Source organism: Eupeodes corollae, chromosome 1 (genome assembly GCF_945859685.1).
Source record: "Eupeodes corollae chromosome 1, idEupCoro1.1, whole genome shotgun sequence".
Classification (NCBI taxonomy): domain Eukaryota; kingdom Metazoa; phylum Arthropoda; class Insecta; order Diptera; family Syrphidae; genus Eupeodes; species Eupeodes corollae.
The window spans coordinates 161,148,295-161,161,444 of NC_079147.1; the positions used below are offsets into that span (position 1 = coordinate 161,148,295).

Here is a 13,150-nt window from a genome sequence, read left to right on the forward strand (position 1 = left end):
GAGGCCGAGGCTGCAAAAATGGGTTTAACGGTTAATGAGGGCACAAGAAAGTACATGCTGTCGTCAAGAAAGGACATACAACATCAACGTCTTGGTCAAAATGTCACCATCGACAGACGTAACTTTGAGGTAGCCAAGGACTTCGTCTACCGAGGCTCCGGTGTAAACGCAGAAAACAACACCAGCGCGGAGATTAAACGTTGAATAACTCTTTCTAACCGCTGTTTCTTTGGGCTGAGAAATCAATTGAGTGGTAAAGTCCTTTTTCGAGGGACCAAAGTGTTGCTATATAAGACCCTTATCAACCCCGTCCTGCTATACGGTGCAGAAGCATGGACCATGGCAAAAGCGGATGAAAGCACCTTGGGTCGGTTCGAGAGAAAAGTTCTTCGTGTGATCGACGGTCCCGTATGCTTCGAAGGGGAGTGGAGGAGAAGATGGAACGAGGAGCTGTACGGACTATACAGCGACGTAGACTTAGCCAGAAGGGTAAAAGCCCAACGACTAAGATGGCTGGGTCACGTAGAGCGCATAGAAACCAATGCTCCGGCCCGGAAAGTCTTCGAATCCACACCCACAGGACAACGCAGTAGAGGAAGACCGCGGATCAGGTGGCGCGCACAAGTGGAAAGTGTCCTCACCCAACTTGAAGCGCTAAACTGGAGACTTCTAGCTAAGGACCGAGCTAGAGGGAGAAGTTTGTGAGGGGGAGCAATAGTTCACACAGGACTGTAGCACCACCATAAGTAAGTAAGTAAGATACTTTAAAACATACGAATGTATGTAATTATTTGCATGGGAGACATAGTGTACCAGCAATTTCCAACCATACTCCCCGTTCAAAACTCGTAGACATTCTTCCAAAAAAAAGAAGCTTTTATCAAAATGAAGTCTTCGGATTTCTTGTAAAAAGGACAACTTGCTAAAAAATGGTAAACATCTTCGTTTTGGGTTGAGTTGCAGAGTGAACAAATTGCATCTATGTCAGTTCTATGTGGCCTGTAGTTGAGCTCAAGGGTTTCAGTCCGTATTTTGAATATTAAACTTATATCGAAAGCAGAAAGATCCTCACAGAAATAATTATAATCACCAAATGTCAAAGACGGCTATAGATTGTTCTAGAAAGTGATTCCCTACCCCTTTCGAGACTAGTTTTGTAGGTACATTTCCTCATCAACCATCGCAATGCATTTGTAAAAAGTATTTCTCCATTCTTCTTTGTTGTTTGCATTTACATAGATTCATTGCTAAATTAAGTGCTATGGCAAGAGCATGCCAATTTCTAAAAGGGGAATATCCACAATGGAGTTATATAAGCAGGGTTTGCTTGTGCATATTATTATCAGGGCTATAATATAACTTTAATAAGGTAGTCTGCTATGGCCGTTAAACTTCTAATATATATATATTTGCGGAAGCCCTGAAATGCTTTGAAATACTTCCATATCCTCTAGACATTGGTATCCATACACTTGATTCCCATAAAAAAGCAACTGTTCAAGGTAGCCTCAAAAACCTTAAATTTCGATGTAGGGTCCACGAAACTTCTTGAAAAAAAAATCTGACCACATCGAGTTTATAGCTGATTTGACTAGTACCAGTTTTTCTTTGATATGATTTTTGATGTTCAAATTATGAGTGATAGTAAAACCGAGATATTTATACTTTGACAACTTCATAGTGCTGCTGTATAATGTCCAATTTCGTACGTTATTATCTGAACGGTTTTGAGGTTTAAAAATCATAATTTTAGATTTAGAAATGTTGAATTTGAGATCCCACGAATCTCAATATTGTTTAAGTTTATTTATCTGAAGCTACAATGCCATTGGGTTATCAGAGAACACCACCAGGTCATCAGCATGGAGCAAAATGTTCAAAGATAAATCGCCATATTTGACGCCTCTAGGTAATTTATTTTCAATATCATTGATAAAAAGAGCGACTATCAGCGGATTCAATATACAGCCTTGTGAAACACCTTTTTCGGTTTTAAAGGATTTTGACATACATGGATATACCATTGTTCATTACAAACCATTGCAGACGTGTTTCATAAAAGTTTTTCATAAATCCGAATAAATTTGGTTGAAAGACCAATAACTGCTAGCTTATATAAAAGTCATCTTCTGTTGATGGTATCAAAAGTAGCTTTAAAATCCACGAAAAAAGTGTATAGGGGCTTCTTTTTGTCGATAAAACGCCTGGCAAATCTTTATATACGAGTATTTTATTCTGTTCAAGGTGATTTCCTCTGTGAGTTTCGTTGTTGGATTGTCTAAACAATTTAAGGCAAGTGTAAGACTTTTCCCTACATTTCTAACATTCATCGTCATACCACTTCGATTTTAGCATCAGTGTTGTAGGACGATTTCTGTGTTTTGCTGATTGTCTTATAAGTTCAAAAATAGAAACTGTAACAGATTCTATACATTCTGATAACAGACCATCAGCATAGGACTTAAGTTTCGTCTATACACACCAGCCTTGTTTTCAACCCATCTTAATATATTGCTAATTGGATATTCTTCAACTTCTCTATTATTATTTTCTTAAAAGAACTCAAATGAGATATTGGTAAATAATTAGAAAAGTTCGCTGGGTGTACTCCAAAACTTTTGATTTAATTGAGCCAATCTTCCCTCACTACGCACAAATCTATAACAGAGCATCCGTGGGTTGATATAAATGTATAGTTACCACTAGAATCTTCGTTCGTAACCCCATTCAATACAAAAAAAAAAACCAAAATCTTCAGACATTTCTAACAGTAACTTTCCGTAACCGTTATGACGTTCATCTAGTGAGTTTCTCATTGAGAAAAACCTCCCATCGTTCTGAAGCTGAGAGTTTTGAAAAGTGCTAATACGACCATTGAGATCACCAACAATCATGAGGTTTTCCAAATTACTGTTTACTTAAAAGTTTTGTAGCTCATCATATTCTGAGCTCCAATTATTATAATTTAAATAAACAGGACAAATTTGAAAATGTTTTGAACCACAAACTATATCAATCAAGATTTTGTTTCCATAATTGTTGAAACTTAAGGCAATATAAGAGCTCGTTCAATAAAAAAAGAAAGTTAAGAAACAATATAACAGTTCTATGAGCGATACCTTACCGAAGCAATACAAAAATATGTTCTTCTTACTTAAAGAAGCCATGTTAAAAAATAAAATTTAGAGAAAATTTTAAACAAATCTATCGGTTTGTTTTTGAGAAAATTTGAATTATCGTTTTTTGACCAAAAAAATTGTTTGGGGCCACTGTTAGTTTTGATCTTAAAAAAAATGAAAAAAACGCCTAACTTGAAACTGCTGAAAACCTTAACTTCCAAGTTTGAACTCAATCGACCCAATGGTTTAGTCTGCAGCTGCAGGAGCGTGAACATACAGACACGACCGACCGGACGAAATCGCGGGACCACCTTTTTTCGACTTCTCTACCATCGTAAAATCATGTTTGATTTATATTTTTAGTTCGAATTTTTTTACGAATGCAAAACTTGCCATATAATTGCTATATGTCGCAAGTAAAATTTGTGTTGGTATTGGCTAACGGCTATAACGTTTAGTTTTTGATTTCATAATTTAAAAAAATTGTATTTAGTTTTAAAGTAAGAAGTCAACGACAGGTAGAAAAGACTTGTTAGAGCAAAATGAACAACTTGCCAAAAATTTCAAGAGAAATGCCTTTTGAATCACAAATAGGAATGCTCATCTTTGGCAGAGGATTTGGATTCTATTGGACGACCGTTAAAGAATGGCAGGAAGTGAGAAAATTTCGTTTATAACAAACAAATTATTTTCATGTTTAGATCTTTTTTCTGGTTCCGAGAACTCCATTTTAACCCAGAGCAAGTAGTTTAACATTTACATTTAATTAAGTATTTAACTTAAGTTATATTCTTAGATTAAAGTCTTTTCCAACTCGTTTTTGGTAGCTTCCTTCCGTGAAAAATCTGCAGTTAGCAGCTAGCTTCAGGATCTTTGGAACTGCGACTAAACGTTGCTGAGGAGAGTCACTTTTGATCTCAACTCAAAATGTATTTGAAGGCTTCTTTGCTCAGAGAATAATTTTAAATCTAATTTTAAACTAAAATGTATAACTTATAACGTACTTTGAATCCGGTTAATCTAATGGATTTGCTCCACGGAAGCAATACATTTTTCGTTCAATTTTCCTCATCTTCATCGTCACTGCTGCTCCACAAAAAATAGCTTGCCACACTAAACATGTCTGTATTGATTGTATTTGAAAACAATTCTAATCAAAACTCAAACACAATTTTCATCATATTGTTGAATGTAAGATCTTGAGAAATGCTGTCGTTTTAGTTACGGATTACGACTTAAGTAACACCGGTAAAACGACAATTGACGTTTAAATAAAACGCCTATCGGAATAAGGGTGAATAAAAATAAATAAATTATCCAAAAAAAGCAGTTCATATTTATTGTAAAAATTGTTTGCACATCTATTTACAAAATTCATATTTGAAGTTCTCTTTTTTACATATCTTCTACGCTGTACAAGTAGGCGTCTTCGGCAACGGCTTGTTTCGAGCTCTGTACATCGAACCATTTCTTTTCGTAGCCATTCGACCTATCCACTCCGTCCCACCGATAGCCAGGCGGTATGCTAAATCTGTTATCTGGATATGATCCTTTGTACTTTGGCATAACTGGGACATTTGCCGCCAGTTGCTGGTCTTTTTTCTTGCTTCGTATGTATTCCAACATGGGATCATCGTCACGCTCCTTTTGACGAAGCATTTCTTCTAAGTCTGCATCATTTGAATATCTAGCTAATGGTTTGCTGCCTTCGTATTGGTCATCTGACATCTTAGCTTGGAATGCTTCTATTTGCTTAACGCCTTTGTTCCAGCGACTGTACAATTCTTTTTTCTTCTCTTCGTGTTCAGCCTTTTGGCGCTGAATCTCGGGATCTTCTTCGATGTCTTTGCGATGGCGACGATAGGAAGTCTTTCGCACCTGAACTTCAGCATCCCGTCCAGATATTTCTTTCGACATCTTGTTATACATTCGGTCTTCATTTTTACGACGTTCCTCTGTTTCTATTCTTAAAGTTTGGGCATTTTGAAGACCAGCGCGCTTGCCATCTAGAGTTTTACTCATTTTCGATGACGAGCCTTTGTGTGTTGGAGGTGGCGATTCGGAGGAACGTCTTCTCGGTGAATTGTCCGGAGAGGGTTTTTCTGTCTTGATTGGTTTTTTAAAAGGATTTCCATTGACTGATCGCCTTGGAGGTGACTGATCCAATGAATTCTCCCTCTTTATTTGATTTTCAAATCGATTCGATGATGAATGATTAGAGGTCTTTCTCCTAGGGGACTGGTCAGAATTTTTTCTCTGCCTCTCTTGTCTTCTCGGTGGAGATTGATCGGAATCTCTCCTTTTACGAGGTGGTGGAGACCTTCTGCGTGGAGGTGATTGGTCAGAATCTCTCCTCGATGGGGCTTTATAATCTCTTTTTGATGATGGTGATTTATCTGAATATCTCTTTGAAGGAGGTGGTGAAGACCGTCTTCTTTGTGGGGATTGGTCTGAGTCTTTTCTGGAACCAGATAAAGCACGTTTCTTTTGTAGTGATTGATCTCGTGACGAAGAAACATCTGAATTCCACCTTGAACGCTTCTCTACTGGTGAATTATGTTCATTTGTGTGTTTGGTTTTTTCACGACTTTTTCTGGGTGGTGATTGGTCAGAATCCATTTCTTCTGGAGGTAATTCGTTCATTTTACTCAAGGAAAATTCAACAATTTGCTTTTGTTCATTTTGATCATCGTCCGATTCCTCTTCCTTCTTAATGCCACCAAAACTTTTCCACTTGCTTTCAGCTGGCTCTCCAGATACATTAACTATACCTACAATTTGTGGAGCATCTTCACCTGTTAATAAGAGTTCCTCATCGATTCCCAAGTCTTGGTTAATATGCACGTCGTCGTCAATTATTTTTACTGTGGCTTTGGTCTTGAGTTTTTTATCTTTTTTCTTTTTCTTCTTATCGCCGGATAGATATTTTTTTAAATATTCTTTTTGGCTGATTTTGGTAGTTGTTTTATCCATTTTATTTTATAAAGCTCAATGTAATAATCTCAACAAATATGTACACAATTTTCGAAAAGAAAAACAAAAAAGTTAAACGTTCAATTCAATGCATGCACTAAGATACAAATGTCAATATTAGTAAAATGTCACAAGAAGACAATTCGATAGATTTTTTGACAGCTTTGTTATCGTTAGTGCTGCCAAGTTTACTTTTATTTCTACTAGTTGTAAGAGTTGGAAGTTTTGAAAATATTTTAATCAAGAAAATATCAATGATAAGAAAATCAACAACGAGTAGTCTGCGGTTGTAACAAAAAGTCAATTTGAACATTTTTATTTTACCAAAAACGTGCAAAATCATTTAGATTCAATTAATAAAACATTTATCGTATTTATTTTTTATAAAAAACGATCACTAAATGTGTTTTGTACACCTTTAATATACCAAAGACACAGTGTGAGCATTAGGAAAAGAGGGAAGGGTTGGATAGGATAGTATTTTGGACTAACGCTAATGTAACTGATGTAAGCTTGAAAGCAAGCTCACTTAACCAGTATTCACATGAGCGCGACTAACGAACGACGAATGAAGTACAAAATGTGAGTTTATATACCTTTGAAGTCATATTTCTACACAATTTTTTAACAAAATGATAGAAATATAGTTTCTATTTGATTTATGATGCATAATTTTACTTTCCAATATTATATATTAATAAATTTAAGAAATAAAATGTATTTGTCGCGAAACAAATAATTGTAGTTGATATAAACTGTCAAACTTTATTCACGTTGCACGTTATCCACACGAATAAAATAATCTTGCGTACTTAACATCACAAATCATTCTTGTTTGGGTTCATTTGCGACGAATCAAAAACTCTCATGTTAAAGAAATGTCAAAATCGACGAATATTCGTTCATTCGTTGGTCGTGCTCATGTGAATAGTGCTTTAGGTTTATTTTCCTTCTTTTCAAGAACCGTAAATCGCTAGCAAATGAAAAGTTTTAAGAGTGAGAAATTTAATGAGTGTGTTATTACACTCAGACTTTCTGCATGCTGCGTGTTTCGCATATTTGAACACCCATCCCGTCAATCTCACATTATTACACTAGGATGTTTTTTAGTTGCGTGTGTTTGACACTTCTCTTTCATTTTTTGTTCTCGTCCAAAAAATCAAAGTGTGAAAATAATTAAAGAAAACTGCACTTTTTACTACAGCAATAAATATTGACATTATGAATACGGATAATAATTCCGAAATGTTGTTAAATGTGTTCGACCTTTGTGAGGACGCTTTGAAAATTCCCAAGCAAAAGAAAAAAAGGACTAGGATTGAAATCTGGAAAGAATCCTTCATTTTCTTGACAAATGAACTAAAATCAAAAAATAAACTGTCGTTTTTAAATTATATAAGGATGAATGAAGAAACTTTTAACCTGCTTTCGTAGTTCATTAAAAAAAAAAAACAATTTTAAGAGACAGAAAAGTTGGCTATCACTTTGTTTCAACGGGTGAAACATTCCAAAGCTTAAACTACAAAGCTTGACTCTTTCATTCATTCCTTCATTTAATTCGGTTATAAGGTCTTTGCTCCACTTGAGTTTGTCCGGCGGAGTATTTATTTGTTTTCTCGGAAACATTAGAAACAATAAAAAAGCAATGCCAAGAAACAAAGAAAGGCAAGAAAGGGAAACGTCAAAAACCATCCAAGACAATCCTGAACCCAGAACTCTGCGGGTTGAGACTTTTTAAAGTATTTCTATTTCACCTGATTTCTCTTTCGCACTTATTTGCGTCTTTCTAAAAACGTCTGAGTGTAATAACACACTAATTTAAATCGTTTGTGTTCCAGGTTACAACATATTAAATTCTATGAGACAACCTAGCAACTTAAATTTGATGTCAACTTAAGATTGATTGCAACTTGTGCTTTGTTAGCGAGAAACTTAGTAATTACTTAAAAATTACCAATTTCGTTTTTTTCTTCGCAATTTGTATTGTAATTCTTGAAGTAAATTGTTGTTACTTGTCAGTAGTACCCGTGGCGTGATGGTGAGTGCTTAAAATTGTCTACCAGCCTGTGTCATCTTAAGTTTTTTTCACGGTCACTATCTCTTCAGAGGAATTGAAAAATCCTCCGAGAGTAATTATTGTTATGAAAACTGCTTTCTTAAATTACCCATTCGGATTCGGCTTAAAATTGTAGGTCCCCTCCATTTCTGAGAACATTACTCGCACCCAGGAATGGCTGAGTTGTAAGACACTGAGCCCTAGTTTTTAATGGACTATTGTCCCACCTAATTTATTTATTATAGAAACAAAACAGGAAGAAATGTATACACAAACATGTTGCGTGCTGATAAAGTAAACTTTGGAAATTAATGCATCTATCAAATGAAACAAAAAAACACGTCTTAAAGTTAGTGTTCCGATAACGAAAAGTTGAGTCCATAAATATACGTAGAGAGAAAAGTGCAAAAGTATTCACTGTTTCGAATATGAGGATTTTACGTTTTTACTTTTTTTGAGATGATCAGAATCTATTCGAAGTTATGACTTCACGACCAAATATCATCGTTATCTTAGACTATATTGAGGAGCTGTATGTTTTTAATAAGATCTCGAAAAATCCAAAGGTGATCCTGTTTATTTTTAACGTGTCTGTGCGCTAAAAAATTAGTATTGTTTAACTACCGGAATTTAAAGATATTAGGATAAACAAAATTGATTTTCAACAAGCGATAAGTATCACAAAAGGGATAAAAAAGTCCAAAGTGGGCAAGAAAAGTTGAATGACTGTATTATTTCTTGAAGATAATTTATTCTTTGGAGCCACTTGAAACAAAAGCTTTATTCCTATTATCCACAGACACAGACTTCAAGAACTAAAAAATTAGAGTTATGAACAGAACATACAGCCACAATATTACGAATTGGTCCTAGAAAATATATTTAGGAAAAGGATATGGCCATGCAACCGTAGCCGTAGCGATCATTTTGCTCATATCGTTTTCTATTAATTATGTTTTTTTTTGTTAATCTATATATAGTACAGTGAGAAATTGCCAACAAAACGATCCGCAGTAGCCAGATTTTTGTATTTAAAAATTGGTACAACTGAAAGAAGATCTTTCAGAATAATTATAAAGAAATACACACAAATAGAAGAAAGTTTTGTCAAAATCAAATGTTAGAATTATCTAAGCAAAAAAACTATCTAAAACCAATAAAATGGACAATTTTCAAGAAAAAAGGGTAAGAAATCATTTGGAAATTTTGATTCAATAAAAAAAAGGTTCATTTAACAATTGCTTCAAGGAGGGGGTTTTTTCGTAGACAACTACATTAATATGTAGTGTTAAAGCGAGCTTCAAGATCGCCTCAATTCTTTATATACCCGAATCGAGTTGAAATGAGCTTGATCAAAATTTGAGAAAAAAAATATGTGTGGATGAGTTGGTTTGGTTTGTTTGTTTGCATGTTTATGTACAAAAAAAAGTTTTGTTTTAATAAATTTCCCAAAAAAAAGAGGACATGGTAGGTAGCATATTCTTAAATGATGCTGAACTATTCAGTTCTTCATTGTTTAACACGAATCAAACTCTCTCACCTGCACTTCATAAGAAACATCGAAACACCATTTGCATTTTAGAAAATGCTGTCAAACTTAATCGTTTTTAAATCTTGTGCGGTGGAAAATTTATTTAATCTAAACTAAGATAAACCTTTGCTGGAAACATAGCAAAACTTAATTACCTTTTCTATTGTTTTCTTTTCCAAAATAAGCCCAGTTAGTACATTTTCATTAACAAACTAAATAGCATCAACATGGAAAACACATAGATAAATCCAAATGCACAATTACTCAATGAACACAGCCATCGAAATACAAATGCAATATAAATCGTACCAACATTTGAGAACGAAATCACATAAGATCACAATCCATAGTAAGATTCCACTCTAACTTTTATCGGTGTTATTCATACTATGGATATTGTTTTCGTTATTCGTGTAAAGTCCTACTATACCACGGATAGATTTCCCAACAAAGCACAAGTAATTTCGGAATTGGCATTTTGAAAGTAGTAAATTTGTTTCCGCTTTTGAAAAAGAGAGTGCAAAATATTGGTTTTTTGAAATTTTTGTTTTTTAAATGAAATACACAGTTAGTCCCCTGAACTTGAAAGGAAAATCGCACATGTCCACATGGAATTATTTAATGAGTTCTGGCATCACTTTTCGATTATAACGATAACAATAAATAACTGTACAGGTTTTATTGTCGTCTGTTTTGATTACACATTCGTAATTTCATAACTAAAATAAATGATTCCCTCCCGTTCCAAACAAAGAACTTTTACGAGATGTTGACGACTTGACCAAAGTCCCAAACAAGATTTATTAATAGGTACCTAAATAATAACAATACTTGGTTGATGGAATTTATTCTAATTTATGAATTCAAACAAAACTCAAGGCTTAATTTTTGTATTTTAATATGTACATACATATATTGAAGTCTTAAACTTACCTGAAGACGCCAATAGAAGTTAAGTTGATACCGTTCTTTTATTTGCTAAATTTTAGTGTCAATTTTCATATCTATTCAAAAGGCAAATTAAAACAACCTCCACTTTTCACTGCATTGCAATTGCAAGTTAAAATTTTCTTAGATATTATTTTTACAAACGAAACACAGTATAAACACACTAATTCAGTTTGAGTTTATTCTGATTGAACTTAAAAATATTTATTATTGTTTTCAACTCGTACTAAATTAGAAGAAACAGATGTTTTGATTTAACTAAAATAAGCTTTTCTCGTCAACATGTATTTTGTACTTCTTTTTTGTTTGATTGTGATTGACTATTCATAACGTAACGAGTATATCTGTCAAACGTATCGTAACGTTAAGGAAAAATCGATTTTTAAAAGTTAATAGAGATGTGGTTCTTAAATGTTTAACGGTCAATGAAATCAAGGTGAATAAATATAGTACTCTCATGGAACATGAGAATAAGTTGAGTATTAACATTGTATATTATATTCGTGATAGTACTACCTTGTAACGGGCATATTAGGTGAAGCCTTCTACTAATTAAATAGCGCTGCCTGTGGTCTGTTTCACCAACTTACAAATTGTAAATTACAAGTGCTTTTTTAACAAAAATGTAAAAACATTGATTTTTTCACGAGATAGTTGTTTTATAAAATTGTAATTGAAGGGAAATTTGTAGAAATTTCATTATTTGCGTTTCACAAAAAGGTTTTTTTTTGTAGTTTACAAATTTGTGAAATGAATTTTCTTTTGTATCTAAGTTTGTGTTCCATCAAATCAATTATTTTTACAATTTTGTTCAGTTTGTGAAAATTTCTTACAATAGGAAGATGATGTGTAGATTTCATTACAATTTGTAATTTGCAATAAGAATATTGTATTCAGTTTAAGAATTCGTTACGTCGTCGCAGGCATAGTAGTGTGGCAACTCCATCAGTGTCGCAAACATTACCAACACATCAACATGCCACAAAAGTAGCAGCGCCAAAAATAAGAAAGAGAAAGCAGATTCTGTTGCCACGACAAATTTATTAGCTCAGTTCAGTGTGCGCCTTCGTAAAGTATATATTACTTTTCCTTTTAGTAATTTTAATAAAAGATATATTATTTATTAGTCTTCGACTAAATCCTAATTGTTTTATTGGTGTAATAGTCATTACACTAAATTGGTGACCCCGATCTTTTAATAAAAGAACATTTTTATTTTTCTTGATTTTACTAAAAAATATAGGTTAACTTCGCAATACAAAGGCGGCTATATTCAGCTTTAACCTCAAAATCATCATGTCGGACCTTAGCGCTTTGATCAAGAGTCGAGGAAACATCAAACAACAAATCACAAAAATTTTCATTTTTTTTTCCGTGGAAAGATTATCTACCCAGGCCGAAATAAAAAAAAACAAACTCGACCAACTTTACAAAGATTTTGACATTGTTCAATCAGCCATTGAGCAAAAATCCACGGAAACCACTGATGACGAAGAAATAAGCAAGGCAATCGCAGAAGCAGAAATTGAAAGAGATCATATCGACAGCCAGTATGATACAATCACTCGTACCATAAGTCGAATTCTGGAAAAACAAGAGCAAGAGGACATAGCCCATCAAACGCAAGCAGAGACCACTGAACTCTCACTGCTTAGAGAACAGGTAAGACTTTTGACATTGCAAAACCAAAACTCCACAGCGCAACACTCTGCTACACAAGTCAATCCACCTGCACACCAGTCACGTTCGAATATTCGTCGCATAAAACTGACTAAATTCGACCCATCTCAACCTCAAATGTGGCTTAGTCAAATTGAAATGACTTTAGAATTGGAAGGTATCACGACTGAGGAAGAAAAGTTTAAGCAAGTGTTCATAAGTCTAGAGGGTGATTGTCTCACTGCATCTGAAGATTTAATAACCGATACTTCGGTAACAAACAAGTTCACAGTCTTCAAAAAACGCATCCTTTCCAGGTTTGCTGAGTCAGCAGAATCTAAACTAAGGCGTTTGTTGAAAGGTGCAGATTCCAAAGATAAAAAACCATCAATAATCTTAGCTGAAATGAAACGCCTTGCTGGTGGTGAATGTGGTCCAAAAGTCATGAGAGAATGCTTCATGCAAACACTACCGGAATTGACGAGAAATGTTCTTACAGTTTTTGAGAACTACTCCCTCGACGACCTCGCCACGGCAGCAGATAAAATGTACGATTCTGCAAATAATAGTCAGTCTACATCATCAGGCATCGAGCAGCAGTCAATTCAAGCAGTATCTCAAGAAGATCATATGAGCTACACAGAACTCTGCCGCACGGTCAAAGAGCTCTCAGAGCAAATACATGCTATGAAAAGGTATGAGCGACCGAGATCTAGATCTAGAAGCAAGTTCCAAAATCGAGGTCGTTCTTCCAGCAGAGACAAAGACGGTCAAAAGTTATGTTTTTATCACAAGCGATGGTCTCACAATGCAAGAAAATGTGAGGGTTCGTGCTCCTTCAACAACAACAACAACCAGGGAAAC

The 13,150-nt window shown here is 34.6% G+C and overlaps 2 protein-coding genes across 2 annotated transcripts in view; both read right to left on the reverse strand.

The window, feature by feature from the left end:
* LOC129943304 (protein CREBRF homolog) overlaps positions 1 to 10,903 on the reverse strand; it is a 141,907-nt gene extending 131,004 nt beyond the window's left edge. The window contains exon 1 of the mRNA XM_056052636.1: positions 10,613 to 10,903. The gene's annotated coding sequence lies outside the window, so the exon portion shown is untranslated. The remainder of the gene's footprint in view (positions 1 to 10,612) is intronic.
* LOC129943305 (BUD13 homolog) lies at positions 4,433 to 6,188 on the reverse strand. The gene has a single exon (XM_056052641.1). It carries the CDS (start codon positions 6,090 to 6,092, stop codon positions 4,515 to 4,517), a length of 1,578 nt encoding a protein of 525 aa, XP_055908616.1. The 5' UTR covers positions 6,093 to 6,188; the 3' UTR covers positions 4,433 to 4,514.
* Positions 10,904 to 13,150: the final 2,247 nt, after the last annotated feature.

Coding starts and splice junctions, on each gene's coding strand:
- LOC129943305 (XM_056052641.1), bottom strand. CDS start 6,092: ATGGATAAAACAACTACCAAAATCAGCCAAAAAGAATATTTAAAAAAA.